At 69.0% G+C, this 27,978-nt stretch overlaps 6 protein-coding genes across 11 annotated transcripts; 2 read left to right on the top strand and 4 right to left on the bottom strand.

The window, feature by feature from the left end:
• Window positions 1-20: 20 nt before the first annotated feature.
• Window positions 21-12,278, bottom strand: CRTC2 (CREB regulated transcription coactivator 2). 2 transcript variants are annotated; one of them, XM_037371170.1, is made up of 14 exons: window positions 12,073-12,278; window positions 8,184-8,285; window positions 7,714-7,830; window positions 7,425-7,486; window positions 5,747-5,815; window positions 4,204-4,307; window positions 3,945-3,974; window positions 3,624-3,703; window positions 3,378-3,427; window positions 3,034-3,278; window positions 2,026-2,474; window positions 1,243-1,530; window positions 986-1,160; window positions 21-889 (listed from the first exon to the last, which is right to left on the bottom strand). In XM_037371170.1, the coding sequence occupies exons 1-14, from the start codon at window positions 12,241-12,243 to the stop codon at window positions 681-683; spliced, it is 2,151 nt and encodes a 716-aa protein (XP_037227067.1). In that variant the 5' UTR covers window positions 12,244-12,278; the 3' UTR covers window positions 21-680. The 2 variants fall into 2 exon arrangements, with proteins under 2 accessions (XP_037227067.1, XP_037227069.1); XM_037371172.1 differs by lacking the exon at window positions 12,073-12,278 and adding an exon at window positions 10,575-10,652.
• Window positions 12,279-13,296: 1,018 nt separating this feature from the next.
• On the bottom strand, window positions 13,297-16,953 carry SLC39A1 (solute carrier family 39 member 1). Its single transcript, XM_037371197.1, has 3 exons — window positions 16,700-16,953; window positions 15,676-15,806; window positions 13,297-14,621 (listed from the first exon to the last, which is right to left on the bottom strand). Exons 1-3 carry the CDS (start codon window positions 16,875-16,877, stop codon window positions 13,992-13,994), a joined length of 939 nt encoding a protein of 312 aa, XP_037227094.1. The 5' UTR covers window positions 16,878-16,953; the 3' UTR covers window positions 13,297-13,991.
• Window positions 16,954-17,031: 78 nt separating this feature from the next.
• On the top strand, window positions 17,032-20,295 carry CREB3L4 (cAMP responsive element binding protein 3 like 4). 3 transcript variants are annotated; one of them, XM_037371195.1, is made up of 9 exons: window positions 17,042-18,415; window positions 18,530-18,740; window positions 18,891-18,970; window positions 19,053-19,130; window positions 19,199-19,305; window positions 19,389-19,457; window positions 19,557-19,632; window positions 19,720-19,816; window positions 19,890-20,295. In XM_037371195.1, the coding sequence occupies exons 1-9, from the start codon at window positions 18,278-18,280 to the stop codon at window positions 20,135-20,137; spliced, it is 1,104 nt and encodes a 367-aa protein (XP_037227092.1). In that variant the 5' UTR covers window positions 17,042-18,277; the 3' UTR covers window positions 20,138-20,295. The 3 variants fall into 3 exon arrangements, with proteins under 3 accessions (XP_037227093.1, XP_037227091.1, XP_037227092.1); XM_037371196.1 differs by having other exon boundaries at window positions 17,032-18,415; window positions 18,530-18,970; window positions 19,758-19,816; window positions 19,890-20,120; XM_037371194.1 differs by having other exon boundaries at window positions 17,036-18,415; window positions 18,530-18,970.
• Window positions 20,296-20,436: 141 nt separating this feature from the next.
• JTB (jumping translocation breakpoint) lies at window positions 20,437-21,646 on the bottom strand. The gene is made up of 5 exons (XM_037371165.1): window positions 21,535-21,646; window positions 21,402-21,442; window positions 21,171-21,256; window positions 20,973-21,052; window positions 20,437-20,842 (listed from the first exon to the last, which is right to left on the bottom strand). Exons 1-5 carry the CDS (start codon window positions 21,609-21,611, stop codon window positions 20,686-20,688), a joined length of 441 nt encoding a protein of 146 aa, XP_037227062.1. The 5' UTR covers window positions 21,612-21,646; the 3' UTR covers window positions 20,437-20,685.
• RAB13 (RAB13, member RAS oncogene family) lies at window positions 21,629-25,097 on the bottom strand. 3 transcript variants are annotated; one of them, XM_037371162.1, is made up of 10 exons: window positions 24,970-25,097; window positions 24,719-24,812; window positions 23,148-23,208; window positions 23,003-23,063; window positions 22,777-22,854; window positions 22,607-22,696; window positions 22,464-22,529; window positions 22,290-22,340; window positions 22,149-22,203; window positions 21,629-21,732 (listed from the first exon to the last, which is right to left on the bottom strand). In XM_037371162.1, the coding sequence occupies exons 1-10, from the start codon at window positions 25,072-25,074 to the stop codon at window positions 21,716-21,718; spliced, it is 678 nt and encodes a 225-aa protein (XP_037227059.1). In that variant the 5' UTR covers window positions 25,075-25,097; the 3' UTR covers window positions 21,629-21,715. The 3 variants fall into 3 exon arrangements, with proteins under 3 accessions (XP_037227059.1, XP_037227058.1, XP_037227060.1); XM_037371161.1 differs by lacking the exon at window positions 21,629-21,732 and having other exon boundaries at window positions 21,957-22,203; XM_037371163.1 differs by lacking the exons at window positions 21,629-21,732; window positions 24,970-25,097 and having other exon boundaries at window positions 21,957-22,203; window positions 24,719-24,895.
• Window positions 25,098-25,157: 60 nt separating this feature from the next.
• RPS27 (ribosomal protein S27) lies at window positions 25,158-26,313 on the top strand. The gene is made up of 4 exons (XM_037371166.1): window positions 25,158-25,248; window positions 25,473-25,581; window positions 25,691-25,801; window positions 26,083-26,313. The coding sequence occupies exons 1-4, from the start codon at window positions 25,243-25,245 to the stop codon at window positions 26,109-26,111; spliced, it is 255 nt and encodes an 84-aa protein (XP_037227063.1). The 5' UTR covers window positions 25,158-25,242; the 3' UTR covers window positions 26,112-26,313.
• The last annotated feature ends 1,665 nt before the right edge of the window (window positions 26,314-27,978 follow it).

Genomic DNA, 27,978 nt, shown 5'->3' with positions numbered 1-27,978 from the left:
CACACACCATCACAGAGGGCATTTAATTAACATATAATATATTTTAAAAAATAATAATAATAATAAATCACTCTGGCTCCCTCCCGGGTTTGGGGGGAACGCGGGTCCTGGGGCCCCAGGTCCCCCCACCCGCAGACGGGACCCCCACGCTCCCCTCGGGGTGTAAGGGGGGGGGGGGGGCAAAGTTACAAGTGCTTTCTACATGTCCCGCAGGGTCCCCGGCAGCTGGGTAAGGGGCGGGGGGTTGGGGGTACATATGGGGCGCAGCTTGGGGTGGGGGAGCAGGATTTCTCCTTAAACATGATGATTAGCCAGAAAAAAATAAAATAAAAACAGAAGCGGCCCCCCCTACACCCCCCTCCCCGGGGGTCTCTACCTACGGGGTTATGTACAGCCGCCCCCGGGGGGCTGGGAGCCCCCTCTCCGCCGGGGTTTGGGGGTGCCATGGGGCTGGAGAGTGCCTGGCTTGTGCCCCCCCCCCCAAAATTCACACCGGCTCCGGTGTCCCCCAGCCCCGTTCTCCGGGGAGGGAGCCAGCGGCGGCCCCATTTGTCCGGAAAAAAAGTGAAAAAGGGGAGTGAAAGGCAGGGGTGGGGGTGGGGGTGGGAATTGGGGAGGGGGCGGTGGTGACCGGGGGTCCGCAGGCCGGGCCGGGGGGGGCTGGTGGAGCCCCTGGCCCCTCACTGGAGGCGGTCGGTGCGGAAGGAGTCCTCCACGGCCGGGTCGGTGAGGAGGGCGTAGGGGTCGCTCAGCATGTTCAGTCCGTCCAGGGTGAGGGGCTCGATCTTCAGATCCTCCTCCAGCCCCAGCGCCGCCGCGTCCACCTCGAAGCCGGGGACACCGGCCAGCGCCGTCGCGATCTCCTTCGAGATGCCGGGGGGAGAATCCCCTATTTGGGGGAGGGGGGGATAACAGGGGGTTCAGCACCCCCTAGGTGACATCCCGCCCGCCGGGGGGGTCTCCGTCGGCACCCGGTGCCACCCACCTGTGAGGATGATGTTGGGGATGGGGCCGTGGCGGCTGCAGTTGCTCAGGTTTTGCCGGTTGAGGACGTGGGGGTCGTAGGCTCCCTCGGCCGGGGGGTAGCTCAGGGACCCCAGCTCCTCGGGGAAACCGCTGCTGTTACCGGTGGGGCTCTCCCCCATCCCGAACTGCTCGAACTGTGGGGAGAGGTGGGTTAGGGGGGGAATACCGGGGGTGCCCCCCCTCCGAGCTGTGTGCCCCCCATCCCCGAGCACTCACGCTGCCCAAGCCGAAGTCGCTCAGGGGCTGTCCCAGCGGCGGGGGCTGCGGCAGAGGGGTGTTAGGCTGGTACTGGGGGCCGTACGGGCGCTGGGCGGCCCCGCTGGGCAATGGGGGTGGGGGTCGCGCCGGCGGGGCGGGGGGCAACGCCGGCTGCGGGGGGGACGGCACGGCTTGGTGCAGGGCTTTCTGGCTCGGCTGGGACTGCAGCAGCAAGCCGGGCTGGCTGTAGGAGTACGGTGGGAGCCGCTGGTCGGCCGGCAGCTTGCTGGTGTCCAGGGGCACCCCCTGCGGAGAGAGCGGAAAGAGGGGGGGGGGTCAGCCTGCACCCACCCGGCACCCACCAGGATCCGGCCCCTCTGCTCAGCTCCCCTGGATGGGGACCACCTCTGCCAGCCCCACCCGGTGCGTCCCCCCGCACCGGCAGCGGGTTGGGGAGCCCACGGTGATGCGGGAGAGCCGGAATTCCAGCCCCGCCGGCAGCACCCGGTGCTGAGCCCTCGCACCCAGCACCCACAGCGGGCTGGGCAGCCCCCCCCGGAGCAAGACCCCGGGGTGGGGGAGCCCTGGCTGGGATGCGCCACATCCCGTGTCCTCTGTGCGTGTGTGTCCCCCCTCCCCTCAATTCCCAACCACGCAGCGGTCCCTCCTGGTGGGTGGGGGGGTCCAGGGGCTTCCCTGGCGCGTGGCTGAGGATGAGGATGGAGACACGAGAGCAGCGGAGGGAGGAGATGGAGGCGAGCGCGCGGCGCGGGGCCGGCGCGGGCGATGGACCATGCATACCTGGGTGATGGAGGACAATGTGGGTGACATTGTTGGTGAGAACTGTTTGGGGTGCTGCCTTCTGGAGTCGCCACCCATTGGGAGGGTGAGGGGGCTGAGCGGGACCCTTCGGCGGGGCGAGGTGGTTATGGACGCCTGCACCATGGGGGCGTAGGACGAGCCGCTCAAGCCGGAGGGCAGGCTGGGGTTGCTGGGGGAGGACTGCATGGGCTGGCTGCGGGGGGACGTGGGGAGCGAGGGATTGCTGAGCGAGGAGGAGAGGGAGGAGGGCAGGGACTGGTTGGAGAGCGAGGAAGGGATGGAGGAACTGCTCTGGGAGGACTGGAGCGAGGGGTTGCTGAGGGAGGACTGGAGCGAGGGGCTTCGCAGGGAGGCCTGGAGGTTGGGATTGCTAAGCGAGGACTGCAGGGACGGGTTACTCAGGGAGCTCTGCATAGGTGAGGTAAGTCCTGTGGGGACAAAAAAGAAGAGACACCACCGTTACCCCACGGAATCGCCCCGCGCCCCAGGCTCTCCTCCCCGGGCCGGGCCAGGCTGGGGCTCCCCGTCTGCCCCGGGTGGGATGGAAGGTGACGGAGGCGACCAAAACGATGGAGACAAGACAGAAACACACACACAACCCCGTGAACGGGAACGGGAACGGCGGCGGCACAGGATGCTCCGGCTCGGCAAGCGGAGGGTGCCGGGGCAGGAGCAGGGCAGGCGGCCGCGGCCGCCCCCCCACACCCCCCCAGGACCCCCCGGTGCTGTCAGACCCCGCAGCGCTCCCCACCCTGCTCCCAGGCTGCAGCATCTCCATCCCAGGCCGGGACCACCCGGAGAGGCCGAGCGCTGCCGCAGCCGGCTCCGGGGTGCGGTGGATCCCGTCTCCCCCGGCCCCACCGAGCAGCTCCCCACCATGGGGGTCTCTCTCCCGGCTCCCCACGCCGGTCCTCTGCGTCTCGGCGGCTCCAGCCACCCCAGGACATCTGCTCCGGCACCTCCCGGCGGGACGGGGCCAGCCCTCACCTGGCGAGTCGTAGCCCGTCCCCAGTGCCATGCTGCCGCTGATGCCCAGGTGCGTCATGGTGTTGGCCAGGTTGCTGGTGCTGTTGCCCCCGCTCAGGCTGGGGTAGGTGGTCTCGTCCGGGTCGAGAGGGGTGGGCAGCGGGGAGGGGAAGTGCAGGTTGGTGAGGTCAGGAAGGGAGCCCCCCGTGTTGAGGGCCGAGGGGATGAGGGGGACGTTGGCAGGCTGATCCGGGGATGGAAATATGCTGGAGGAAAGAGAGAGACGTGTCCCGTGTGGGGATGCTGCTGCCTCCTGCGGTGACCCCCTCCCCAGCAGCCCCCCCCCAGCCCAGCCCAGGACTTACTGGATCCCAGGGACTTCACAGGAGCGCGGCCGGGCCGAGGATGACGAGAGCTGCGAAATCAAAGAGAAGAGCGCGGTGAAGCCGGGGTGCTGAGCCTGCACCCCCCCAGCCCTGGGCCGGCCGCGGTTTGAGGGCAGGAAGGGGGCAGAGCCACCCCGGTGTCGCACCACCCGGCAGGCAGGATGCGAGCAGCGTGGGCAGGGGGCTGCAGGGGCGACTTCCTCGCCGTCCTGCCTCGGCACCCACCTTCTTGGTGTCCCAGGGCTTCAGCGCGTGTTTGTTGTCATCGAAGGTCTCTTCGATGGGAGGCACTTGGAAAAGAAACACTGGCGAGGGGGGAGTGAGGGTCAGCGCCACGAGAGCAGCACAGCCCACCTGCGTTCACCCGCCGGGGGGCACTGACCCGTCACGAGTGGGGCATTACAGACCCCCTGCCACAGAGGGGTCCCCAGGCACTGGCCCCCCACATCCCACCCACCGCCCCGACGCTTTGTAGGCAGCAAGGTGGGGAGATGGGGGTCTGTGCCGGGCTCGGTGTCGCGCTGCCGGGGGTGGGTAGTTGCTCACCTTTGCTGTCCGTGTCCCCGTCCAGAAAACCTGCAAGACAGCAGGTGACAGTCAGCGGCAGCACAGGGGGACACGGGGGACATCAATCAGCACCGTGGAGAGACGGGGGTACCACTGCGTGACCCCGCTACGGAGGGACGCGGCTCCACACGGCCCCCCCAAGGGTCCGCAAGGGGTGAAAGGGGTGCGGGGGTCCCCAGGCAGCCGGGTGCAGGTGGGGACGGCAGGGTCCTGCTGGGGAAAGCGGGGGGACACTCACCGCTCCGGCGGCCGGGTGGTGGGGCGCCCTGCGAGGGGCCCAGGTACGCGTCCTGGGGGTTGGGGTTCATCACGCTCGTGTGAAGCGCCGAGTCGGAATTTGTTCTAATTGGGAATGGAAAGGTGATGGTCAGACGGGGCCGGGCTCAGCCCCCGGCCCCCGCACCCCTGCGGCAGCCCCCACGGCCGGCACCGGGATGCTGGGCAAGCGCAGGGCCAGGGCAGCGGGTGGAAAATGGGAAGAGCAGGGTGAGAACAGGGAGCACGGTGGGGCTTCGCTGGAGGAACAACCGGCTCCTTCACAGCCCTCCCTGCCCAACGCTCGCCGTGCCCGGGACGAACCCTGGGGCAGACGCCAAGGGGTCCTGGGGGTCCTCGTCCCCCTCTGCCAGCCCCACCCTCCCCTCCCCAGGTGATGCTCCAGTGGGGTCCCTTGCCCTGCGCTTCCAGACACGCTGGGGCTTGCTCCGGCCCTGCCACCGCAGCGATGGCCCCGGAGCCCTTGCCACCCCTGGCACGGGGAAGACGGGCACCCCTGGGACCCTTTCTTTCCCCCGGGGGCCCTGGAGGGGCTGGGGGCAGCGTACCCAGGGATATTACACCCATTGTGTTTCCAATTAGTTGGTTTGAAGCGGGTGAGCGTGGGGAGGGGCTGGGAAAAGGCCGCTCGAGCTAATGACGCGTCCTGGGAGCGCACAAGGGGGATATTGTTCAGCTGCGGCGCAGCTGGGAGGCAGGAAGCCCCCCCCCCCCAACCCCCCCGGCCCATGGGACGCAGCCCCCTCCCGCACGGGGCCCAGCCGGGGAGCGATGGGCGCCTGCCCATGGCACGGCCAGGGCCCCGCTGCCAGCACCAAGCCCCGTGCCCACACAGCACAAGGGAGGCAGAGCGGGGGCTGCCATGAGCCCCCCGCGCTGGGCATCCCTGCGGCATCAGCAACGCGCCCACCCTGAGCCCTGCTGGCCCTGCCGGGACCCCACTGTGCCCCAGCCTGGGGAACGTGACACCCCAACGCCACAGCTCTCCGTGCGTCCTCCGCAGCATCTCCCTTCTCAAACCCCACGGGGACCCCACGGCTCTGCCACCTCACCGGGCTCCAGAGAGGGGGCCCGATCCCCCAGGGCTGCGCCAGCTCCTGCTCCTTGTGCTGCGCCGGCGCGACACCAAGCAGCCACAGCAGCGGGCAGAGCTGGCTCCTCATCCCTGGAGCTAGCGCCGAGCCAGGGCAGCCCTCGGGGACACCCTGCCCTGCACCTGAGAGCCCCCTGCCCCCCAGAGCAGCTCCTCAGGGAGCTGGGAGCCGCTGCGGAACCATGCAGCCTGTGGAGGTGCGAGGGCTGCACCCGCCGCAGGGCACACAGGGCCACCTCCACCCTGCGGGTCCTCCTCTTTCAGCGGCCAGGGCAGTCTGCAGACCCCTTTCCCTTTTCCTGGGGGGCTGGAGTTGCTACAAGCAGGGCTGTGCCCACCCTGGGGGTCCTGGGGAAGGGCTGGAGACCGGGAGAGAGAGAGAAAAGAGAATTAAAAAAAAAAAATCATTCACCTGTTGAGAGCCGACGGCAGCCTAAACAAATGTCCTTTCTCCATAGGAAAGTTACCCCAGGGCATGGTCCTTTGTAAGGAGAAACAGCAGGGTTACTTGGGGGGCAAGGGAGGGGGCGCAGGGGGGCACTGCCCCTGCGGGGGGGAGGCCAAGGGCAGCAGGAGGAGGCAGGCAGCTTGCCTGGGCAAGCCGGAGCATCTCTGCCGGTCCCGGTGGGCACCGGGTCGGGGGCGATCCCTGCCATCCTCACCCTATCCCCTGCCTTAGCCCCCTGCCTGCAGCCCAGACGCCACGGCTCGGCCTCGGGGAGCCAAAACCACAGCAGCTGGCCCGGCTTGGGCAAATCACAGCCAAGAGTCGATGCCACCATGGCTTAGGCGTGCTGGGGCAACACCAGAGGGTCTCTGTGCCCCAGGGCAGGGGGCCGCAAGCCAGAGACCACCCTCCCCCTCCAGCAGTGCCCAGGGAAGCGTCACGGAGCACGAGCCAAGTGAAGGCAGCTGTCTGGAAGAAGGATGAAGGTCCCCCCCGAGCCTGGGGTGGGGAATTTGCAGCAGGATTCGCAGCGAGATGCTCCTGGGGACATCTCCCCGGAGCCCCAGGTCCTGCGAGGAGGGTGGCTGTGCTCGCTGCGAGTGACAAGGAAGATCTGACTCGACCTCTTCTTTCAGAAGGGGAAAAAAGCCAGGGCCTTGCCCCAGGAGGTCGAGGAGGATGGCAGAGAGGGCACCCGCCAGCTGGGCCTGGGCACAGCAGGGTGGGGGAAGATGTGGCGGGGGGCAAGGCCGTGCTCCTCACGCTCTGGACTGACCGGTGCCCAGGCTCATGGCAGGGGACAAAGTGAAAGACACAACACCAACATCCAGCAGAGCCCCGGCGTCGCCTGGCACAACCCAGAGCTGCCACCCCACCCCTGCCACCACCAGTGTCCCCGCTGGGCTGGGGAGAGGGGGGACACGCGGCCCCTCAAGCTCCCAGCGTGCCAGGACAGCAGTGGAGCCGTGCCGGGCACCGAGGTGTGGACACGGCAGGAGCATCGGCAGCAAGTCTCCCTGGGAGAACGGTGCTGGGACCAGGGAAGGAGAGCTGTGCTGAGCACAGTGCTTCGGAGCCAGGGCAGCCTTCAACAGAAAGCCCAGGCGCCCTGAGCAACGCTGAGCCCAGCACCCTCGCTAAGCCCAGCACCCTCGGGCTCAGCCAGCCCCGGCCTCGCCTGCCCCCGGGGCCAAGGGCCGGAGCACGCAGGGGCTCAGCCGCCCGGTGATTCACCCCGGGCAGGATCCCTCTTCCCACTGCCGCAGCAGGTGCCTGCCGCCCCGCGTGCCGGAGCCGGCTCTTTTGGGCACGATGAAATCCTTCCTCCTTAAAAATCCCCCCTCGCTGCAGGACAGTGCGGGCAGCACCCGACACCAGAGAGGTGGGAGACCTGGCAGCCCCACTCCCAGCATCTCAGCGTTTCTCTCTGCCCCCCTAGGTCTGGAAGCTGTGTAAATCCTCCCGGGAGGGCTGCCCGTTGCGAGGGACCCTCCGGCACCGGGCTCCTGCCAGCCTGCTTGATTCCAAACCACCTGGAGCAAGCCCCGGGCTCCAGCGACCCCGCAGACACCGGGAGGCAACGGGCTGGAAACCGGCACCCGGAAAACAAGTGGCGGGAGCCAAGAAAACGTGGGGTCTTTACCTCCTCCAGCTAGGCTCAGGCGGAGGCGACAGGTAGGTCGGTCCGTAGGGAGAACTGTCGATGTGAGAGGCAAGTTAAGGGCCAAACAGGGAGCGAGGGGCTGAGCAACGGGCACGCAGGCACCCAACTGCCACGCCGCAGGCAGGCCAGCGCAGCACGCGTCGCTAATGCTCGCTCATCCCAAAGGGACGAGCAGCAGGGGCGCTGGGATCGGGGCAGGAGCCCCAGTGGGGGGAGAAAAGGCTGCCTGCCCCCACCGCCGGGTAAGGGGGAGCAGGATAAAGGATATTTGTCGGACGTATCGGCGAAGGGGGGACATCATGCGACGCGGGTCCCGCTGGACTCGCTCCACCAGGCCATGGTGCCGGGTGCTGCGCGTGGAGTCCAGCGGCGAGTGCAAAGGGCCCTGCGGGGGGGAGACAAGGGGGTTAGCCCACCGCCTGGGTAACCACCGCAGACCCTGGCTGCGAGGGCAGGGGTCTCAGGATCAGCCCCCCTTGACCACCCTGTCGCTGGCAGCGCTGCCAGCGGGATGGAGCTGGGGCCAGGCAAAGGGATTAGAGGAGAACATCCCCTTGTCCCATCTGTCCCCAACAGCAGCCCACACCGGCGCTCTTCACCCTCCTCCCCGATGCCCACCCCACGTGCGGACGCAGCTCCTGATCCCCCTCCCCAAGGCACTGGGGGCAGCAGCCGCTGTGCCGGAGGGGGAAGCCCCCCCAGACACCCACCCCACCCGGCAGAGTGGGCGCTGCTCACCTGGAAGTCAGAGACACCGCTGCCAATCTGGTTGACGTTGGGCAGTGAGCCGCTGTAGTAAGGTCCCCGGCTGTGGGCCAGCCTCAGCTTCTGTGCCTGCAGCTGGGCCGGGGGAGGGAAGGCAGGTCAGGGGGGGCAGCAGACACCCCCGGGGTGCTGGTGGGCCTCCCAGCTGCCCTGTTACACCCAAGAGTTGCCATCCCAGAGGGTCATCCCCACGCTCTCCCTGCTGCACCTGAGCCCCAAGCTTGCCCCGCACATGCCATGGAGCCACCGGGGCATCCCACGGGAGGCGGCAGCCCCCAAGCGAGGCATGTCCGACCCTCAGGAACCTCCCGTGGCCTCAGGAACCACACAGGAGCAGGCCGGGAGGGCTCGAGGTGCCCGGTACATCTCTGCTTCAAAGCCACCAAGTGCAGAGGAGGCCCCACAAGGGACTTTCCACCCTCCGTGGGTGCTCCAGTGCAGGAAGGATGCTGAGCCCCCGCTGGGTTTAGCAGCTCAGCACGGGGAAAGCCGCGTCTCTCCCACAGGCTGCAGCACCCCCAGCCCCCCTCCCATCCACAGCCCCTGTGCCCACCCGAGAGGGCTCTGGGCTCCCCAGGCACTGGCAGCCGGTGGGTCAGCCTGTCCCCCTCCATCTGCAGGTGCTGGGTTTTCCAGCAAGCACCACATCCACACCAAAGACAAGCCAGGGGCTGTCAGCGACACCAGTGCTGGAGCCCAAAAACCAGGAGAGATCACAACCGGGGCTCCGGGAGGGCGAGCGGGACAGCCCGCTTGGCTCGGCGCGACAGCCCGCCGGCTCCCGGCGCTGCTCAAGGCCGAGGGAAAGAGTCATGGCAAACCACAGGCGGGAGATAACCGGGTCTGGGCACCCACCCGCCACGCTCGGCAGTGGAGGAAAAGCCAACAGCAAAGGAGAGCCAGGGTCCTGGGGTAGCACCAGCACCAGGCCGACCCCAAAAGCCCCCTCCTGCCCTGGCCCCACAGGCAGGAGCCTGCCCACAGCCCAGCCGGGCAGGGGTTTGACCCGTCATGAGCAGCACAGACTTCCTCATCCTGGCAGCAGCAGGAAGACACTCCGCTGCCCGCATCCCGGTGAAGGGCACGGCCTCCATCACCCCCTCCGGCACACCGGGGTGTCCCATTCCCTCCCTCCAGCATCTCAGCGGGGAAGGAAGGTTTCCCCGATCCCAACCCACAGAGCCAAGGCCAAGCACATACAAATTCACACCTTCCCGTTGGGCCCGGGGTGTCCCGAGCAGCCCCATGCACCAACCAGCGCCAGCACTCGTTGGTCCTGGACAAACCCCAGGGAAGGAGAAGATGAAGCAGAACAAGCAGCTCAGAAATGGGCTGCAGCCGGGAAACCTGCGACAGCAAATTCCCAAGCTTAAGACCAGCAAAATCCAGATCCAGGGAAAAAAAAAAAAAAACCAAAAAAAAACACCAAAAAAAATGGGGGATTTAGTCAACAGCTGGCTGCGCTGGCACTTCAGGATTAGTGCGAGGAGTTGCGCTGGGGCTTAAGGTCTTGGGATCCTGCTCTGTTCTCCGAGCCAGGGTCCCTGCGGGAGCCGGCGGAGCCAGACGAGGCTGAAATCAGGCAGCAGCTCACAAGCGGCCAGAAAAAAACTCCAGGCAACACAAAGCAAAGCTTGAGGGGCTGCTACACCCCCGCGGTGGGAGCGGGGTACCCCAGAGCTGAGCAGCAGCCCCCCCAGCCACCTCTCCCCTGGCGAGGAGCCACGAGACAGAGGTGCCTGTGTGGGGCACAAGCTGCCAGCACGATGGCCACTGCCAGCTCCTTGCCCATAGCCCTGTGGGCAAGGATGGAGGGGAGCCGTGGGGCTGGAACCCGCTCTGGGACCAGCTCTGGACTGCTCCGCGCCTTTCCTGGGTTGCCAGCTCCATGTGTGGGAAATAAACTCCCGGAGAAAGCATCCCAGGACAGGGATTAGCAGGGAGGACAGTCCTGCTGCCTCTCCCCCAGCTTTGCTGCACATTAACCAGCTGTTTACTGTGCAAACACGCTGCGGGAGGCTTCAGCCCACTCCCAAACTCACCGGCGATGCACAGGTCGCGGCTCCCGCCTGCCGTCCTGGCGAGAGAGCGGACAAAGCACACAGAGAGGCGTCCCCGCTCGGGAGCTCTGCTGGCTCACCGGGACACGGCGGCTCTCGGCTCGGTGCGGAGAGCCACGCGTTGGTCCTCGGGGGTCGGCAGCACCCTGTCCCCATCACCCCCTCCAGTGCCAATCTTGGTGCCGTGGTGTCAGGTCACCGCTGCCTCGCCAGCCCTGGGGTGCCAGCAGGGCTCTCTGACCCAAACACCCCATTTTTCAAGGACTGATGTATTTTGCTCCCTTCTCCTCCCAGTCCCACCAACCTCGTGTGCAGGGTGACACGCAAGCCTCCCCATCAGTGGTCCCTGTCACCTGGAAGAGCCTCCCTGTGATGCCAGCTCCCTCGACTCTGCACTCCTCTCCCCTCGCTCATCCATCCCCGTACCTCCGCCAGGAAGGATGGCGCTGGCTGCGGGACCCCGCAGAGCTGCCAGCACGGCGACCCGCAACGCTGCAGAGCCCCATTGCCGGCGTTGGCACAACCTGCCTCCCCGGGAGCTGAAATCTGGCCAAACCCTGATCTTGGCAAACGGCCGCGCAATCCCTGCCGACTCCTCGGGGCCGGCGCAGAGCGAAACACAAACCGGAGCTGACCGTCTCCTCCTGACGGCTTCCCCTGCCTGGCAAACCGCTCTCCTGAAGACAAGCCATGGTATTCCCGGCCTCCCCGCTCCACCGTCATTCTGCCAGCACCCCAGAGCAGCCCTCCTGCCACCGTGGTCCCTCCGAGAAGCCCTCGGCCCGCAGGCAACGATGACTCCCCCTCCCCAGAAGCCATTAAGCAGGACAGTTCTGCCGGCTCAGGTCCACAGGGCCATCTGCGGTCCCCAACGCTGCGTTTTCTCAGGCTCCAGCCAAACTAAATTTAAACGTCTCCAGGGACAAAGCATCCACCGCTTCCTGCGGGAGCCGGCTGCGTCGGTGGGAAGGACCAACCCAACCCTCCTGGGGGTCCAGAGACAGACCCCTCAGAGCCCCGGGGACGGCAGAGGATGGCCAGGTAGAGGTGACGCAAGGCTGCAACACCACAGGAGCCCGTCACAGAGCCGAGAGGCACGGGGAGCCCCTCCGAGCCCCCCCCGGCAGGAGCCCCAGCAAAACCATCAGGTGCCGCAGGTGGCGAGTGGGTTTTTGCGGCCAGTGGCTGAGACAAGTGCTCAGAGGCGGAGGAGGCGTACAGGACCCACGCACGGTGGCCACGGGCCGGAGCGAGCCACGTGCGATCCCTCCCCCAAACCAAAATAAATCAAAATAAACTGATGGGAAGGAGAAGCGGGGTGCAGCTGGGCACCCGGGGGGGAAGCGTTTCTCGGGGGGGGGGGGGGCACCTTCCCGTCCCCTCCGTGCCCCCAGTGAAGGCCCACGACCAAGCTGGGGGTGATGCCCCCTCTCCGCTGCACCCCAACCCTCCCGGGCACTCGCCTGAGCCTCCCCCACCCACTGCCCCTGCGCCTCCTGGCCCCCCACCCGCCCTGCACCCCCAGCCGAGCCCCCGGCCCCCCACTACCCCCAGTCCCCACTTCCTCCTGCACCGCTCCAGCCCCCACACAGCCCCCTCTGACACACACCCCCAGATCTTCCCTCAGCCCCCGGCCCCCTCACAGGCCCCGACCGCCTCACGGGCCCGCACCCCCCAGCCCCCGGCCGCATCACAGGCGCCCACCCCCCTCACAGGCCCGCACCCGCGGCCCCTCACACAGCCCTCATCCCCCCCCCAGCCCCGCCGCGCATCCGGCGGGGGGAGGCCTCGGCGCCGCTCACCCGGGTGGAGCAGATCTCCATCATCACCTCCTCGAAGGCCGCCGTCTCCTCCGCCTGCCGCTGCTTCTGCAGCGCGATCTTCTCGCTGAACTTCCGCGGGTTGGAAGCACCGGCCCCGGCTGAGGAGCCCGCACCGGGCCCGGGCCCGGCCCCCGCGCCCGCCGCCGCCATCTTCCCTGCTCGGGCCGCTCCGGCCGCCGCCGCCGCCGCCGCCGCGCGGCGCAGGCTGGGGCGGGGAGTCCGCGGGCCGGGCCCCGCCGCTGGGCCGCAGCCGCCCGGGGGACCACAACTCCCGGCAGCCCCTGCGGCGCGCCCGCAGGGGCCGCCGGGAAGTGGAGTCCGCGGCCGCTGACTGGCGGAGGGGGGCGCCCCCGCCCAGCGCCGGCCCGACTACAGCTCCCGGCGTGCACCGCGCAGCCGGCGGCCGCCCACCCGCGGGAAGGGGCGGGGACAGGACGGGGGCAGCGTGGGGCACGGCGGGGGATGGGGGCGGTGCACCACGGGGGGGCGGCACTGAGATGGGGGGGGGGGGGCAGCAGGATGGGGGGGGCGCACCGGGATGAGGGGGCAGCAGGATGGGGGGAGGAGGGGCACGGCAAGGTGGGGGGGGGGCAGCAAGATGCGGGGGGCACCGAGATGGGGAGGGGGGGGGAGGGGGCAGCGGGATGGGGAGGCCACCGGGATGGGGAGGCACGGGAAGGGGGTGTGTGTGCAGCAGGATGGGGGGGGGGGCGCAGCGGGATGGGGGGGGGCGGCACGGCAAGGGGAGGGGGACAGCAGAATGGGGAGCATGGTGACATGGGGGCACGGCAAGGGGGGACGCGGGGCGGGGGGGGGGGTGGAGCAGGATGGGGTGCATGGCAAGGGGGGCGGGGCAGGCGGCAGAATGGGGGACACGGTGACATGGCGGCACGGTGGAGGGGGTACCCAGCAATGGGGGGAGCACGGCGATTGGGGGGCCATGGCAACGTGGGGGCATCACGATGTGGGGACTGGGGGGGGAGGGGCAGCATGACAAGGTGCGGGGGGGAACATAGCAGTGTCACCCCCTCCCCATGGCTGAGAACAGAGCAGCCCACCCCTACCCCCCAAAACTAGGGGGGGGCGGGTCATGAACCACCCAGCCCATATAGTCCTGGGAGTGCGGGGGGGGTAGGGAGGCAGTGTGACCCCCCGGGAACTGTGCCCACCCCCCATATCCCCCCCCAAGGCAGAGGCAGCACCTTCAGTCTAATCCTTTATTTGCTTCCTCCAACAGCAACCCCCCCCCGGCGGGGGGGGGGGGGGGGGGGGGGGGCAGTGGGCCAGGGCTGTGCCCACCTGCGCTATAAGGCCACTTGTGGGTGTTGGTTGGGGGGGAGGGGGCATCCCCCCCACCTGGTGTGTCAAGGGGGGCAGCACCATTCCCCCTGTGCAATGGAGAAACTGAGGCACGAGGCAGCCCCCCCCCCCCCCCCCCCGTGGTGCATGGGGGGCTGGGGGCAGCTTGGCACTGACATATGGTGCAGAGGGGACCCCTGGGGGGCTGCGAGGGGGTCTCCTCCCCCATATGTGTGTAGGGGGGTCCCCTACCCCGTGGGGGATGGGGGGGGCCCTTACCCCATGGGGGGATGGGGGTATCCTTTACCCCATGGGGAGGGGGTCCCCTACCCACATGTTGGGGGGCATTCCTTTACCCCATGGGGGATGGGGGTGTCCTTTACCCCATGTAGAGGGGGTCCCTACCCCATGGGGGATGGGTAGGTCCTTTACCCCATTCATGAGGGGTTCCCTACTCCATGGGGGGGGGAGGGGGGGCTGGGTCCCCTACCCCATGGGGGGTGGGTAGGTCCTTTAGCCCATAGTGGGGGTCCCCTACCCCATGGGGGGTGGGTAGGTCCTTTACCCCATGGGGGGGGTCCCTACCCCCTGTGCGGCTCTCAGATCTTGATGAAGAGGATGGCGGTGACGAGGGCGAAGCCGGCCAGCAGCAGGATGACCTTGGGGACACGATGCTGGGGGACCCCCAACTCCTGGGGCAAAATCTCCAGGAAGGTGACGTAGAGGAAGGTCCCGGCCGCCAGCCCCTCCAGCACCCCCCGGCACAAGCGCTGCCGCGGCCCCGCGCCCGCCGCCACCGCCACCCCCAGCCCCACACCCAAGGGCGTCATGGTGGCGAAGAGCAGCAGGCAGCCCAGCACGGCGGGTGGGCGCAGGCGGGCGCGCAGCAGCCGCAGCACCAGGCTGAATGCCACCGCGCACTTGTGCAGCAGCAGGGCCAGGCAGACGCGCAGCACGGCCCCCCCCGCCTCCTGCAGCCCCACCGCCAGCCCCTCCAGCACCGCGTGCAGCGCCAGCGCCAACACCAGCAAACCGGCCCGGATGGCACCGCGGGCCCCCACCGGGGCGGGGGGCGCCGGGGAAGGGGCTTGGATGGAGGCGGAGGGCAGCAGAGCTCGGGTCTCATCCGGCGGGGGTCCTGGCTCCCGCTGCGCCAGCGCCACCTGCTCCAGCACCAGCACCAGGAAGAAGCCCATGGCCAGGATGAACTCGGGCAAGGGGAACTGCAGCTGCAGGGGGGGGGAGAGGGGGCTCAGGGCCTGCCTGCGCCTGTGCCCTGCCTGTGCCCTGCCTGCGCCCTCCCTGCACCTGCCTGTGCCTGGCCCTTCCTGCGCCCGGCACTGCCTGCGCCCTGCCTGCACCTGGCACTGCCTGCACCCTGCCTGTGCCTGGCCCTGCCTGTGCCCTGCCTGCACCTGGCCCTGCCTGTGCCTGCACCCAACCCTGCCTGTGCCCTGCCTGTACCCTGCCTGTGCTGGGCCCTGCCTGTGCCTGCACCCAACCCTGCCTGTGCCTGCGCCCTGCCTGTACCCTGCCTGCGCTGGGCCCTGCCTGTGCCTGCACCCAACCCTGCCTGTGCCTGCACCCCGCCTGCACCCTGCCTGCGCTGTGCCCTGCCTGCGCCCGGCCCTGCCTGCGCCCGGCCCTGCCTGCGCCCGGCCCTGCCTGCGCCCGCCCGGCGGTGGCTGCCGGGAAGCCCCGGGCAGAGGGAGGATCTTTCCATGAGTCACGGCAGGACACGAGGCCCCTCCGGCTCCGCTGGCCCCTCCCGGCTGCTTCGCTGACCGCGGCCCCCCTGTCCCTGTCCCTGTCCTGCCCTAGTGTCCCACCCACACCCACCCCCGTCTTGCCCCCCCCTGCCCCGCCATACCCCTCCCTTCCATCCCATCCCCGCGCTACCCCTCCTCACTGTGCCATCCCCATTGTCCCCTCCCCACTGTCCCCCCAACCATCCTCTCCCCCCCCCCCCCCCCCCCGGCCATCCCCTCCCCACTGATACACCGCCAGGCCACCCCCTCCCCACTGTCGTCACCGTCGTGTCCCCCCCCCCAGCCATCCCCTCGCCACTGTCCCCCCTTGGATGTCCCCTCCCTACTGACACCCCCCCCCCCGGCCACTCCCCCCCCCCACCGTCCCAGCACAGCTGACCCCCCACCCCAGCCAGAACTGCTGACCCCAACCCCGGGGCCAGGGACAGCAGGTCACCCCGTGGCAGAGCCGGGGTCCCCCTGGGCAGGGTCCCCGGGGGAGGCAGGAGCCGGGGGGGTCCCGGGGGGGGCTCACCGTGATGCGCAGCCCCTCCAGCGCCGCGCTGATGCTGGCCAGGTAGTCGGGCAGGAGGTCGAGCAGGCAGGTGGCCAGGAAGACGCCGCCGGCGAAGCAGCTCACCAGGCTGAGCACCGGGCTGCGGGAGTCTGCGGGGCAGGGGGGCTGAGACCCCCGCCGAGACCCCCACAACAGCCCAGCACCCACCCGGCTCTGCCCACAGTGACAGCCCTGTCCCCAGCTGGTCCCAGACCCCCAGGACCACTCTAGACTCCCCAAAACCTTGAAAGCCCTGGACCTTCTGCTGGGACCCCAAGATCCCGGAGACCCCCAGGCCCCCTGGGCCCCCTCTGGACCCTCTGAACCTCTGGGACCCCCCTGGACCCTCCCAGACTCCTCAGGACACTCTGGACATCGTCTGCCCCCCCAGGACCCCCCCAAAACGCCAGGACCCCCCATACATCCCCAACCCCCCCAAAAAACCTGAGATGTCCAGACACCCCCAGGCCCCTCGGTACCCCCAGCCCCTCTAAACCCCTGGGATCCCCCTGAGACCCCCCAGCCCCCTACAACCCCAAGACCCCTGGCCCTCCAGGTCCCCCCAGTCCCCCCTGGGAACCCCCTGAACCCCCCCAGCCCCCTACACCCCTGACACCCCCAGTCCCCCCAGCCCCCTACACTCCGGCCACCCCCGGCCCCCCAGGACCCCCCAGCCCCCTACACACCCCTGCCACCCCCGGCCCCCCAGCCCCCCCCAACACTCCTAACACCCTGGGTCCCCCAGGCCCCCCCGGACCCCCTGCACCTCTGACACCCCAGGCCCCCCGGGACCCCCCCAGCCCCCTGAACCTTTCACACCCCCTGCCCCCCCCCAGTCCCCCGGGACCCCCCAGACCCCTACACCCTTGACACCCCAGCCCCACCGGGACCCCCCCAGTCCCCCCGGGACCCCCCAGACCCCTACACCCTTGACACCCCAGCCCCCCCGGGACCCCCCAGCCCCCCGCCCCCCTGACACCCCAGGCCCCCCCGCCCCCCGTACCGGCGGCGCCCGGGGGCTGGCGGAAGCAGCAGAGCGGGCCGAGCCCGCAGGCCAGCGGCAGCAGCAGCAGCAGCAGCAGCGAACCCAGCTTCGCCTCCAGCCCGGGCGGGGGGCGCGGGGCCGTGCCGGGGCTCCAGGCCAGCTGCGCCCCCCCGCCGGGCCCGGGCCCCGCCGCCATCCCGCCGCGCTCCGCCTCAGCGCCCACCGCGGGCACGATCCGGCCCGCCGCCTCCGCGCTCCGCTCCGCCGGGGGGGCCGGGGCTGCGGGGGGCGGGACGGGGGGGGGCGGTCAGGGCCGGCCCCCGGCCCGGTGAGTCACACCCCGCTGCCCCCGGCCCGCGCCCCCCCGCGCCGCGCCCCCCGCTCCGCTGCCCCGGCAGGCTGGGAGGGGCAGCCCTGGGGCCGGGATCAGGGGCAGGGACCGGGAGCGGGATCAGGGACCCGGGACCGGGAGCGGGGACCGGGATCAGAGACCCGGGACCGGGATCAAGGGCAGGGACCGGGATCGGGGATCTGGGACCGGGATCAAGGGCAGGGACCGGGAGTGGGATCAGGGACCCGGGACCGGGAGCGAGATCAGAGACCCGGGACCGGGATCAAGGGCAGGGATCCGGATCGGGGACCGGGATCGGGGACCCCGGACCGGGATCAAGGGCAGGGACTGGGACCAGGATCGGGGACCAGGACTGGGATCGAGGACCCGGAACCAGGATCAGGAAGAGGGGATAAAGGACTGGGATTGGGGAACCCGAAACCAGGGATCATGTACCGGGACTGGACCGAGATCGGGATGAAGGACCGGGAGCGGGGATCAAGTACCGGGACTGGGGACCCAGCACCGGGAATTCGGGGCCGGGATCAAGGATCGGGGCCGGGGACCGAGGCCCGGGATCGGGGGCCGGTCCAAGGTCCCGGTGTCGCGGCCCCCCGGCCCCCCCGCACTCACCGATCTCTACATCGTATCCGCGCGGCCACGGCGCTCCAGGGGGCGGAGCCGCCACCGCGCTCGTAGCCAATAGAGACGCGGAACACCTTGCCAGGGGTGCTGAGTGACAGGCACGGCAGCCAATAGGAAGCGAGCGGGCTGGGCGCGGCGCGGCTGCCCCGGGGCCGGTCGGTGGGTTCTCCCCCCCCCCCCCCCGTTACCGGCGGGCGGGACCGCACCGGCCCGGCTCTGCAGCCACCGGCCGCTGCCGCCAACCGGCCCCCGGGCCCGGGGTCCCGGTTCCGCCGCGGAGCCGCTCCCCGCCGGGGCCTCCGGGACTCGGTACCGGGGCAGCCCCAGCCCGGCTGCCCCCGGTAGCCCCCCCGGCCCCCCGCTGTGCCCTGGTAGAGGCGGCGGGGGGCGGGGAGCCCGGCCCTACCGGGGTGAGGCTCCGGGGCGGGCCTTGGCGGGGCCGGCCCAGGATACCGGAGATCCTGGTGCGCGGCCCAGGGCCGGCTGCGCCACCGGGAACCGGGGCACCCCGAGGAGAGCGAGCCTGGCGGGCGGGGCGGGGGGCGCCCGGATCTGGTGGGAGCAGCACCCGCGGCACCCGATCCAGGAGGGGCCCCGGCAGCCCCCGCTCCCACCCGCTGATGGAGCCGGAGGCACCGGAGCCGCCAGGCAGCCTCGGCCCGGGCCCCAGCTTCCCCGAGCCCCCCTTCCCCAGCTCGGTCCCGTCTCCCGGCGGCACGGAGTCGGCCTTCGAGGGCTGGCTGCTCCCCGAGGATGGCGTGAGTTGGTGTCGAGGGGGAAGCACGGCAGAGAGGAGCCCCCTGAGGGGCGCCAGAGCCCAGGGGGTCCCCGTCTCCCCGGCGTGCCCCCTGCCAGCATCTCTCCGGCCACAGGGGAGTGAAGCCGAGGAGCTGCTGCAACTGATGGTGAACCCTGACGACATCTGCGGCCTGGGTGGCCACCTCGCCTCCTCAGGTAGCCACGGCTCCCAGGATGCTGGCCCGGAGCCCCCCCAGCCTGAGGAGCCCCCCACCGCCGCTCTCTGCGAGGTGGTCTGCGACCTCAGCACCCCCCTGCACGGCCGTGTTGTCTCCATCCAGCTGGGTCAGTGGGGTTTGGCCCCCGGCAGGGCTCAGCCCAGAGGGCCGCATCCTGCCGGCACGGCAGCGGGCAGGGAGCAGAGCGGCTCCCGGGGTCCAGGTGGGCAGGAGCAGGCAGGAGCAGGCAGAGCATTGCTGCCTCTCCCCCTTGCAGACAACTGGCTGTGCCCCCCGCTGCTCCCCAGCTCCTGCGGCATCAACGAGCTGCCTGCTGTACCCCTGCCCAGCCCCACAGTGAGTCCCCAGAGCCCCCCCCGTGCCCCCCTGCTGCCCAGCACCCCCCACCCGTCCCCACGCACACCCCATCTCTCGGCAGCTGTGCCTGACGGAGGAGGAGAAGCGGCTGCTGGCACAAGAGGGGGTGACGCTGCCCAGCACCCTGCCCCTCACTGAGGTACAGTGGGGGGGGGGTGGGGGCTGGGGGGGTGGTGTGGGGCGGGGCTGACCCCTCTGCCTCCCCAGGCCGAGGAACGGATCCTAAAGAAAGTGAGAAGAAAGATCCGGAATAAGCGGTCGGCCCAGGACAGCCGGCGGAGGAAAAAGGAGTACCTGGACGGGCTGGAGAGCAGGTGGGTGGCAGCAGCACCAGGAGCCGCTATGTCCCCTGTGTCCTGGCACGTCCCCTCACCCATCCCTGTCTCTGCCCGGGCAGGGCAGCCGCATGCTCAGCACAGAACCAGGAGCTGCGGAAAAAAGTCCAGGAGCTGGAGAAGCGCAATGGGTGAGCGCGGCACAGGGGCCACCGGGATGGGCACGGCACCGGGGTAAGTGTGGGAGAGGGGGCACTGGGCAAGGCGCCCCCCAACCCCTTGTCCCACAGGTCCCTGCTGCGGCAGCTGCAGGCGCTGATCAAGCAGACGTCCAACAAAGCCGCCCAGACTGGCACCTGTGTCCTGGTACGGCACATGCCCCGCAGTCCCCCTGTGCACACCAGCACCCCCCAGCACCGCTCGGTGGCACACAGCTCCTGTCCCCCCCCACAGATCCTGTTGCTCTCTCTCGGACTCATCCTCTTCCCCAGCTACAGCCCCTTCCGCCGCGGCACAGGGGCCATGCAAGGCAGCAACAGGCCCACTGGAGGTAACGGGGAGGCTGCTGGGGTGTGCCCCCCCCGCCCCAGCACTGCCCACCCTGGCATTCCCTGTTCCTGCAGTGATTTCCAGGAACATCCTGACCCAGGGCGAGCTGCTGGGACTGCCTGGAGAAGCCCCATTCCCTGCGCCAGGGTCGCTGTGGGTGGAAAAGCCAGGACCTGCGGTGGAGGATGGAGCTGAGGGGGGGCAGGGGGATGGGAGGCACGCCCCCGGCAGGGAACCGGGCACCAATTCAAGCCAGGTACCCCCAGGGGATGCAGGGACTCTGGCGAGGGCAGCAAAACAGGGACACGGTGACGAGATGTGACAGACAGCAGAGAGCCGTCCATCCTCTGGGGCCCTGGGAGCTGCCCCCGGATGGGGAACACCCAGCCCAGCCCAGGCAGGGGGTGCTGGATGTGCCCCCCCCTCACAACCCTGGCAGCTCTGTGCACTGGTGAATAAAACCATGCCTGGTTTGCACCACACCGCGTGTTGGAGGGTCAGCACTGAGCTCGTGTTGCTGCCTGTGGGACAGGGACCCCCTCCGGGCTCCAACGGGGGAGCGGAGCCGGTGGCACAGCCCTGCGTCACTCCTGTCCCCCCAGGGACAAACGCCAACATTGCTCCGGTGACAACGATCAGGATTTATTACACACCACACCCCCCGGGGGCCACCCCCCGGGCAGGCAGGGCACCCCTCAGCCAGTCCCACGGGATGCCCCAGCAGTGTCCAAGGCAGCAGAGGGCAGCTCCAGGCAGGACTCCACATTCACAGAGTGGGGCAGGGCCAGCCCCAGGGCACCCGTTTCTCCTTCCAGCCTTCTGGGGGCTGCGGGCAAGCAGAGTCCTCCGCTCCAGGGCAGCCGGGCTCTGCTAAATGGACTCGATCTGCTTGCGGACCTTCTCCAGGGCCTTCCTGTCCAGCACGCGCTGGCGACACACCACCAGCACCGCGAAGACGGTGGCAACGCACATCATGGTACCCACGAACCTCCAGAAAACATGCGCCTCCATCACTGCGGAGCGACAGCTGCACCCACAGGGAGAGTTACGAACAAACACCACAGGGAAGAGCCTCAGCCCCAAATCCCATCCAATCTCCCCGTGACCTCCCAGGGGCTCGCAGCTGCCCCATTCCCCTGCTCAGAGCATGCACCCACCTCTTATACTCATCTCTCTTGGATGTGGCACAGTTGATCTTCTCAATGAAGCCCGTGGGGCTGCACTGCGATATTGTTTTCTGCAACCGAAAGGGGCCCATCAGTGGCTGTGTCAAGGCAGTACCGGCCCCCCCGACCCCCCAGCCCCAGCCCACCAGGTAAGGAGGTGAGCACAGCGCCTCCGCTGCCAGTACTCACCATCTGGAAGCTGGAGCAGCGGGTGCACTCCTGTGCCACCACAAAGTCCTCCACACGCCAGCACAGCGTGGCCACCACCGGGCTCACTGCGGAGAGAGCATGGCTGCTGAGCACCAGCCTGGCCTGAGGCCCTGGCCCTGCCCCGTGGCGCCCCGAGCCCCGCAACACCGCAGGCCCCCGGCCCCGGAGCGCCCCACATCCTCGGCCCTGCAGCACTGGCCCCGCACTCACCCGAGCGCTTCTCGTCGCCCACCGCCATCGCCGCCGCCGGCCTGCGGAGAGAGCAGAGACGCCGTGAGGGCCGCGCTCCGGGCCTGCCCGCGCCGCGTTCCCCCCCGCCCCGAGCCCCCGGCCGCCCGCTCACCGCAGCCCGCAAACCAGGGCGCCCAACACGGCGTAAAGGGCGCAGCAGCGCGGCCCGGCGCGGGCCTGAGGCCCCATCGGCGCGGCGGAACTACCGCACCGAGCCCCGACTCTCTGGCGGCGCCGCCATCTTGACGCGCGGGGGCCGATGGGAGGAGCGCGGACCGACGGGAAGGGCGGGGTCAGTGGAAGGCGTGGCCTACGGCGGAGGCGGGGCTTGAGTCACGGAGCGTTGAGGAAAGGGGCGCGGCTTGTGCAATGGGCGCCACTTTCAGCGAATGGGCGTGGCTTGGGAGCAAGGGGGCGTGGCTCCAGCCGGCACTCTCCCCGGGGCTAGCCCCACCGCCCCCAGGCCCGTTCCCCCCCCGGGCCCGTTCCCACCCGCCCCCCTCCGCGTCCCCAACAGAGACACCAGAGACGGGGCAAGGCACAAGCTGGGCTTTATGGCACAAGGTGTGGACCGGGGGCGGTCAGCCCCCAGCCCTGCTCCGACCAGGAGCCCCCCGGACACCTTCCCCCCGGTCCCGGAGAGGCGCCCGCGCTGCCCCGGGGCAGGCGGGGGGAGCGGTGGCGGTGGGGGGGGAGACAGGCGCCCCTACACGAGGGAGCATTTACCCCCGGCCTTCCTCGGGGGGCCGGCTTCCAGCAGGGGCCTGCTGCTGCTGGGGGCCTGGAAGAGGGAGGGGAGGAGGTCAGGGTGGGGGCCAGAGCAGGGGGGATCCCTCGCCCAGCCCCCCCTGTCCTAGTCCCACTCACCGCTTTCCGGGAGGATTTCTGCAAGATGTCCCGCGCCAGCGTGCTGAAGGCCTAGGGAGAGGGGATGCTCAGAGGCGTCAGTGCTCGGAGAACCCCCTTGGGGATGGGGGACCTCCTCTGCCCCTCCTTTGGGGGGCATGCGGCCCCCCCTTTGCATCTGGAGCCCCTTCTCACCTCCTCCACGTTCACGCTGGACTTGGCACTGGTCTCGAAGAAGCGGATCCCGTGCTCCTTCGCCAGCTGCCGGACAAGGGGACCCCCGTTTGACCAGGGTGCTGGGGGCGGCCCCCCCCTCAGCCCCACAGTGCCCCCCCTACCTTCTCAGCCTCATCCCGCTGCACTTTGCGCTTGCCCTCCATGTCACACTTGTTGCCAATGAGGAGACGCTCGACCCCGGCAGAGGCGTTCTGCAGGCAGGAGAGGACGGGCAGGACCCCAGCCCCCCAACTCCCCCTGCCCCGTGCCCCCAGCCCCCGTGCACACCCACCTCCTTGATGCTTTTCATCCAGTTTTGAATATTCTCGAAGGATTTCTCGTCAGTGATATCATACACCAGGATGATGCCCTGCCAGGATGGCACAGTGAGTGGGGCAGGGACCCTCTGCCTGGGTTTCTGGCGGGGGGGGGGGGGGTTCCTCATCCCTAGGCAGGCATGGTCCCCCCCAGAGCTGCCCCAGCCCTTCGGGGGGCTGCTGGCACCCCCTGCACCGTACCACAGCTCCACGGTAATAGGCTGTTGTGATGGTTTTGAAACGCTCTTGTCCCGCTGTGTCCCTGTGGGAGAGGTAGGGGAGGGGGGTGAGGTGGCCTGGGGGGGCTTGGGGAGGGACCCCAATTCCCGTCCCCCCCTCCACTTACCAGACCTGCAGCTTGATCTTCTTCCCATCGATGTCCACCGTCCGGATTTTGAAGTCAATCCCTGGGAAGGAAGGAGAGAGACAGGGACCGGTGATGCACCAGCACCGGGAGGGGATGCCATAAACACCTCCACTCCCAGTCCCAGTCTCCAGTTTCCTAGTAACCATCTGGCATCTGGGAATGGGGGTGGGGGGTGGGGGGTGTGGGGGGGGGCAAAGTCCAGGCCTGGCACCGGCTGCAGTGGGTGGGAGAGGGTGAGCTGCATCCCCAATCCCACTGTCCGTGGCATCCCTGCAGGATGGCATCACCCCACGCAGCTGCCCACGCTGCTGCCCATGCCGTGGCAGGAGAAGAGACCACCGGCCCCCCCCCCATCAATTAAACCAGTGCCAAAGGCTGGCAGATGTGTCCCCCCCCGACCAAATCCCGCATCTCTGCAACCCCCCCAGGCTCAGCCCTGTTTCAGAGGCTCAAGCGGGCGAGGAGGAAGAGGAGGAGGAAGGGCCAGAGCAGGCGCTGGAGTTTATGGCATGGGCCGTGGCGGGGCGGCTGCTCCAGGCTCAGGAAACGGCTTTACCAGCGCGGTGGGAGCGCGGAGGCGGCCGGGGCGGTGGGCACCGGGGTCACGGCTCGCTGGCGGTGCAGGGCAGGATCAGCGTCGAGCCGCGGCCGGCAGCAGCGTGCCACGCCGGCTTCCCTGCGGATGCAGCCCCTGGAAATGGCTTCGGCCTGCCGTTCGCTGGTTGGCGTGAGGCACGGAGCTGCCGGTGGCATTCCCAGTGCCATTCCCAGCGCCATTCCCAGTGCCATTCCCAGTGGCGGTGCTGGGGTCCAGGGAAGGATGAGCGGGACAGCAGCTGCCCCCCACCCTTGTCCAGCCACCCGGGGTGTGTGGAGGGGAGCTGGGGGGAAGGGGGGAGGCATGGCTCCCAGAGCTGGAGGTCCTGCAGGGTCCAGGGGGGGATCCCAGTGGATCCCTGGTGAGTCCTGGGTGAAGGTCCCTGCTGAGTCCCGGGGGGATCCTGGTGAGTCCCGAGGCTGGGGTCCCAGTGGGCTCCCGGGGAGGGGCTCCCCGGTGGGTGCTGAGGGGGTTCCCCGATGAGTCTTGGGTGGGGGTCCCAGGTGGTCCCCGTGGGGATCCCCGGTGGATCCCAGATAGGGAACCCCAGTGAGTCTTGGGGGTGTCCCGGTGACTGAGTCCCGGGGTGGGGGGTCTTGCTGGCTCCTGAGGGGGGTCCCAGTGAGTCCTGCGGCCAGAAGTTCCCAGTGAGTCCTGGACCGGGGTCCCGGGGGTCCCAGGGCTGGGGGTCCCGGTGAGTCCCTGACGGGGCTCCCGTACAGGATCCCCACTGGGTCCCAGACTGGGGGTCCCGGTGAATGAGTCGAGGGGGGAGACCCCGGTAAGTCGGGGGGTGGTCCCGGGTGGGGTCCTCGGTGCGTCCTGGGGCTGGGGGTCCCGGTGAGTCCCTGACGGGGCTCCCGGACAGGATCCCCGGTGGGTCCCGGGGGGATCTCGGTGAGCGAGCCCGGGGGGGGTCTCGGGGGGGGTCCCGGGGGTACCGCTCACTCACCGATGGTGGAGATGTAGGTGCTGGTGAAGTTGTCCTCGGCGAAGCGGATGATGAGGCAGGTCTTGCCCACGCCGCTGTCCCCGATCAGCAGCAGCTTGAAGAGGTGGTCGTAGGCCTTGGCCATGGCCCCCGCCCGCCGCCGGGCCGCTCGCCCCCGCCGCCGCCCCCGGGACCCGGCCCGGCCCCGGCCCCCGCCCATCCCCCCGAGGCGGGGACTCGCCCCGAGCCCGGCCCCGCCGCCATGACGTTACCGTGACGCCACCGGGGGAGCAACCGCCGTCACGGCTCCCGCGGCCTCCTCCCTCCCACAGGCGCCTCTCCCGAGCTGGCGGCGGGAGAGCCGACCTTTCCAACATGGCCGCCCCCAGCGCTCTTCCAATATGGCCGCCCCCAGCGCTCTTCCAACATGGCCGCCCCCAGCGGCCGCGCCTCACTTCCGCCCGTGCGGGGAAACCCCTCAGCGGATATAGCGGCTCCTGCTTCCGGCCTGCCCCCTTTTCGGTCGCGGCTGCCTCCACGCCAACATGCCTGTGAGCGCGGCCCCAGGCCTGGCCCCCGCCCGCCGCCCCCACGCCGGGCCGGGCCGGGGCCACGCACAGCGGCACGGGAGGGGGAGGCTGAGGGGGGGGGGCCAGGCCCGGTTGTGGGCCCGGCGGTGCCGCGGGGGTGGGCCGTGCCCGCCGCCATCTCCCCGGCGGGGGCCCCAAGATGGCGGCGGGCGGGGGCCGGGCGCTAACCGGGCTTGTCCCCGCAGCTGGCCAAGGACTTGCTGCACCCTTCCCCTGAGGAGGAGAAGAGGAAGCACAAGAAGAAGCGGCTGGTGCAGAGCCCCAACTCCTACTTCATGGACGTCAAGTGCCCGGGTAGGGCGGTGGGACGGGACGGGGGGCGGCGGGGAGGGCCCGGCGGCTGGGGGGGCAGCGGGCCCCGGGGCCCCTCGGCCCCCCCTGCGAGCTCCCTCCTCGCTTGCAGGTTGCTACAAGATCACTACCGTCTTCAGCCACGCTCAGACCGTCGTTTTGTGCGTGGGCTGCTCCACCGTGCTGTGCCAGCCCACCGGGGGCAAGGCGAGGCTGACAGAAGGTGGGGAGCAGAGCGGGGAGGGGGCGGCTTATCGCCCGGGGCGGGGGGGGGGGGGGGGGGGGGGGGGGCTGGGGGAGCTGCCGTTCTTCTGGGCTGGAAGATTTTTAAAAGCTACTGACAGGCGCTTCCAGAATGGGGGTGGTGCTTTTATCTTAAAACAAGGAGAAATGTGCTGAAGTGGGGCTGGTGAGACGAGACCCCCGGGGTGGGGGCTGGGGGTGGGTGGGGGTTGAGGGGGCTGCAGCCTTTCTGACCCCTCTCCCTGGCTTTTCTTCCCTCAGGCTGCTCTTTCAGGCGAAAGCAGCATTAAGCACGGGGAGCGCGGATGGAGGTGACTTGCACAGAGCGCACGGCGCGCGAGGGCAGGGGCTGCCGCCGCAGAGCTGCGTCTCCAGGCCCGGCCCGAGCGGGTCTCCACGGAAAGGCCAGCTGCAAATGTGATTTTCATACTGTCCCCGTAGCCCTACCCATCTCGCCGCCAATAAATTTTGGATAAAATACATACAAATCCATTGCTTTCAGTGCTCTGGTTCTTCCCTGCAAGAGAAGGGTGGATTGACAGTAGTTCTGAAGCTTTTTTTCTTCTTTTTTTTTTTTATATCTCCCCCTGGCAGTTAAGTGCTGGGAGATGACACTGGAGACAAACAAAATGCTTGCTTTTATTCAGGTCAGAAAAAACAAAACCACCTCTGAGCGTGCAGCGTAGGATCTCGCCGCTGTCATGGCGTGTTCTCCACGCGTAGGGACCAAATCCTCTACGATCCAGAGCCCCGTCCCAGTCTGGTTTCACAGTGGGAACCTGCAGGAGGGTGGAAATATCCCACAAGGAAGGAGATCCAGGGAGGCTGCTCTGAATGGCCGAGTATTCCCAGAGAGCTGCCTTCAAGTAGCGCTACTAGAGTCACACCCAGGTTTCCTTCTTTGTCCCCTCAGCCCAAGGGGTGACCGCTCGAGAGAAGCGATCGCTGTCAGATTCACTTGTTTAAAATTTTCCAGAGCTCAGGAATGCGAAAAACAGACGTATTACATGGCCTTAAAACTCACAAAGGGAAAAAAAAAAACGTTTCTGTTGTCCATACATGTTAATTACGGAGCCATAATCCTCCTCTTTCGCTTACTGGGGAACGTAACGGCTGAAACAGCCACGAATCTGCCCTTAACACCCAGTTCTGGGGGGAGAGGGGCCGTAAAGACCCCCCAGTGCTACCCCTGCCCTGGGCTGGGACACCTCCCGCTACAGCGGGTGCTCAGAGCCCCGTCCCGCTTGAACTGGAGTGTCCCCAGGGACGGGGCACCCACCGGGACGGAGCACCCACCGCCTCTCCGGGCAGCCCCTGCCGGGGTCCCACCACCCTCGGCGCAACAAATTCCTTCTTCACCCCCAGCCTGAATCTCCCCTTTTCAGTTCAAACCGTCCCCCTCGTCCCCCACGCCGGGATAAGGTCCCCCCGGAGCCCCCTCCCCTCCGGGCTGAGCCCCCCACCCCAGCCTGGCCGCACAGCAGAGGGGCTCCAGCCCTCGCCTGGGTCCCTGCCCACCCCCAGGACCCCCCAGCTGGACACTGGGACAGAGGGACAGCACTGGGTGGCTGGGGCAGCTGGCGGCAGGTGGATGGTGAGGAGGAGGAGGGACAGGTGGGTGGTCTGCTGGGACCCCCAAACACCCCCTGGGGACCCCTACATGTCCCTGGGACCCCCAAACATCCTTCAGGGATCCCTACATGCCCCTGGGACCCCCAAACATCCCCCAGAGAACTCGGCATCTCCCTGAGACCCCCAAACACACACACCCCAGGGACCCCAGCAGCCCCCCTGGGACCCCCAAACACACCCCAGAGAATTAAAAAGCCCCCTCGGACCCTCAAACATGTCCCCCCGGGACCCCAACAGCTCCCTGGGACCCCCAAACACCCCCCCAGGGATGCCCATGTCTCCCTGAGACCCCCAAACACCTCCCCAGGGACCTCAATGGCACCCTGGGACCCCCAAACACCATCCAGGGACCCCAACAGCCCCCTGGGACCCCCAAACACCTGCCACCCATGGTGGAGTAGCAGAAAGAGTGCAAAAAGTGTGGGGGGGGAAGAAGCAGAGAGGCTGCAAAAATGGGGGTTAGAGGGGGGTGAAAAGGGGGGGTAAAACTGGTGTGTGTGTGAAAAGAGGGGTGCAGCCCCCCCC

The sequence above is a fragment of the Falco rusticolus genome, chromosome 19, assembly GCF_015220075.1.
Source record: "Falco rusticolus isolate bFalRus1 chromosome 19, bFalRus1.pri, whole genome shotgun sequence".
Taxonomy (NCBI): Eukaryota; Metazoa; Chordata; class Aves; order Falconiformes; family Falconidae; genus Falco; species Falco rusticolus.
Note: the sequence above shows the minus strand (reverse complement) of the source record. Positions and strands in the feature narration are given on the sequence as shown.

Bases quoted from the DNA above. Each gene is read 5' to 3' on its own strand.
- JTB (XM_037371165.1), bottom strand. From the start codon at position 21,611: ATGGGGCCTCAGGCCCGCGCCGGGCCGCGCTGCTGCGCCCTTTACGCC. The intron at 21,443-21,534 runs GTGAGCGGGCGG...CTCTCTCCGCAG, and splicing joins GCCCTGGTTTGCGGGCTGCG to GCCGGCGGCGGCGATGGCGG. The intron at 20,843-20,972 runs GTGGGTGCATGC...CTGTGGGTGCAG, and splicing joins AAGAGAGATGAGTATAAGAG to CTGTCGCTCCGCAGTGATGG.
- RAB13 (XM_037371161.1), bottom strand. From the start codon at position 25,074: ATGTTGGAAAGGTCGGCTCTCCCGCCGCCAGCTCGGGAGAGGCGCCTG. The intron at 23,209-24,718 runs GTGAGTGAGCGG...CTTCCTTCCCAG, and splicing joins CACCTACATCTCCACCATCG to GGATTGACTTCAAAATCCGG. The intron at 22,697-22,776 runs GTGGGTGTGCAC...TCCTGCCTGCAG, and splicing joins GGATGAAAAGCATCAAGGAG to AACGCCTCTGCCGGGGTCGA.
- RPS27 (XM_037371166.1), top strand. The intron at 25,582-25,690 runs GTAGGGCGGTGG...CCTCGCTTGCAG, and splicing joins CATGGACGTCAAGTGCCCGG to GTTGCTACAAGATCACTACC. The intron at 25,802-26,082 runs GTGGGGAGCAGA...TTCTTCCCTCAG, and splicing joins CAAGGCGAGGCTGACAGAAG to GCTGCTCTTTCAGGCGAAAG.
- CREB3L4 (XM_037371194.1), top strand. From the start codon at position 18,278: ATGGAGCCGGAGGCACCGGAGCCGCCAGGCAGCCTCGGCCCGGGCCCC. The intron at 18,416-18,529 runs GTGAGTTGGTGT...CTCCGGCCACAG, and splicing joins GGCTGCTCCCCGAGGATGGC to GGGAGTGAAGCCGAGGAGCT. The intron at 19,633-19,719 runs GTACGGCACATG...CCCCCCCCACAG, and splicing joins AGACTGGCACCTGTGTCCTG to ATCCTGTTGCTCTCTCTCGG.
- SLC39A1 (XM_037371197.1), bottom strand. From the start codon at position 16,877: ATGGCGGCGGGGCCCGGGCCCGGCGGGGGGGCGCAGCTGGCCTGGAGC. The intron at 15,807-16,699 runs GTACGGGGGGCG...CCTGCCCCGCAG, and splicing joins CCAGCCCCCGGGCGCCGCCG to ACTCCCGCAGCCCGGTGCTC. The intron at 14,622-15,675 runs GTGAGCCCCCCC...CCCCCCCTGCAG, and splicing joins TGGAGGGGCTGCGCATCACG to CTGCAGTTCCCCTTGCCCGA.
- CRTC2 (XM_037371170.1), bottom strand. From the start codon at position 12,243: ATGGCGGCGGCGGGCGCGGGGGCCGGGCCCGGGCCCGGTGCGGGCTCC. The intron at 3,975-4,203 runs GTGAGTGTCCCC...GCTGTCTTGCAG, and splicing joins ACCACCCGGCCGCCGGAGCG to GTTTTCTGGACGGGGACACG. The intron at 2,475-3,033 runs GTGAGGGCTGGC...TTGTCCCCACAG, and splicing joins GACGGGCTACGACTCGCCAG to GACTTACCTCACCTATGCAG.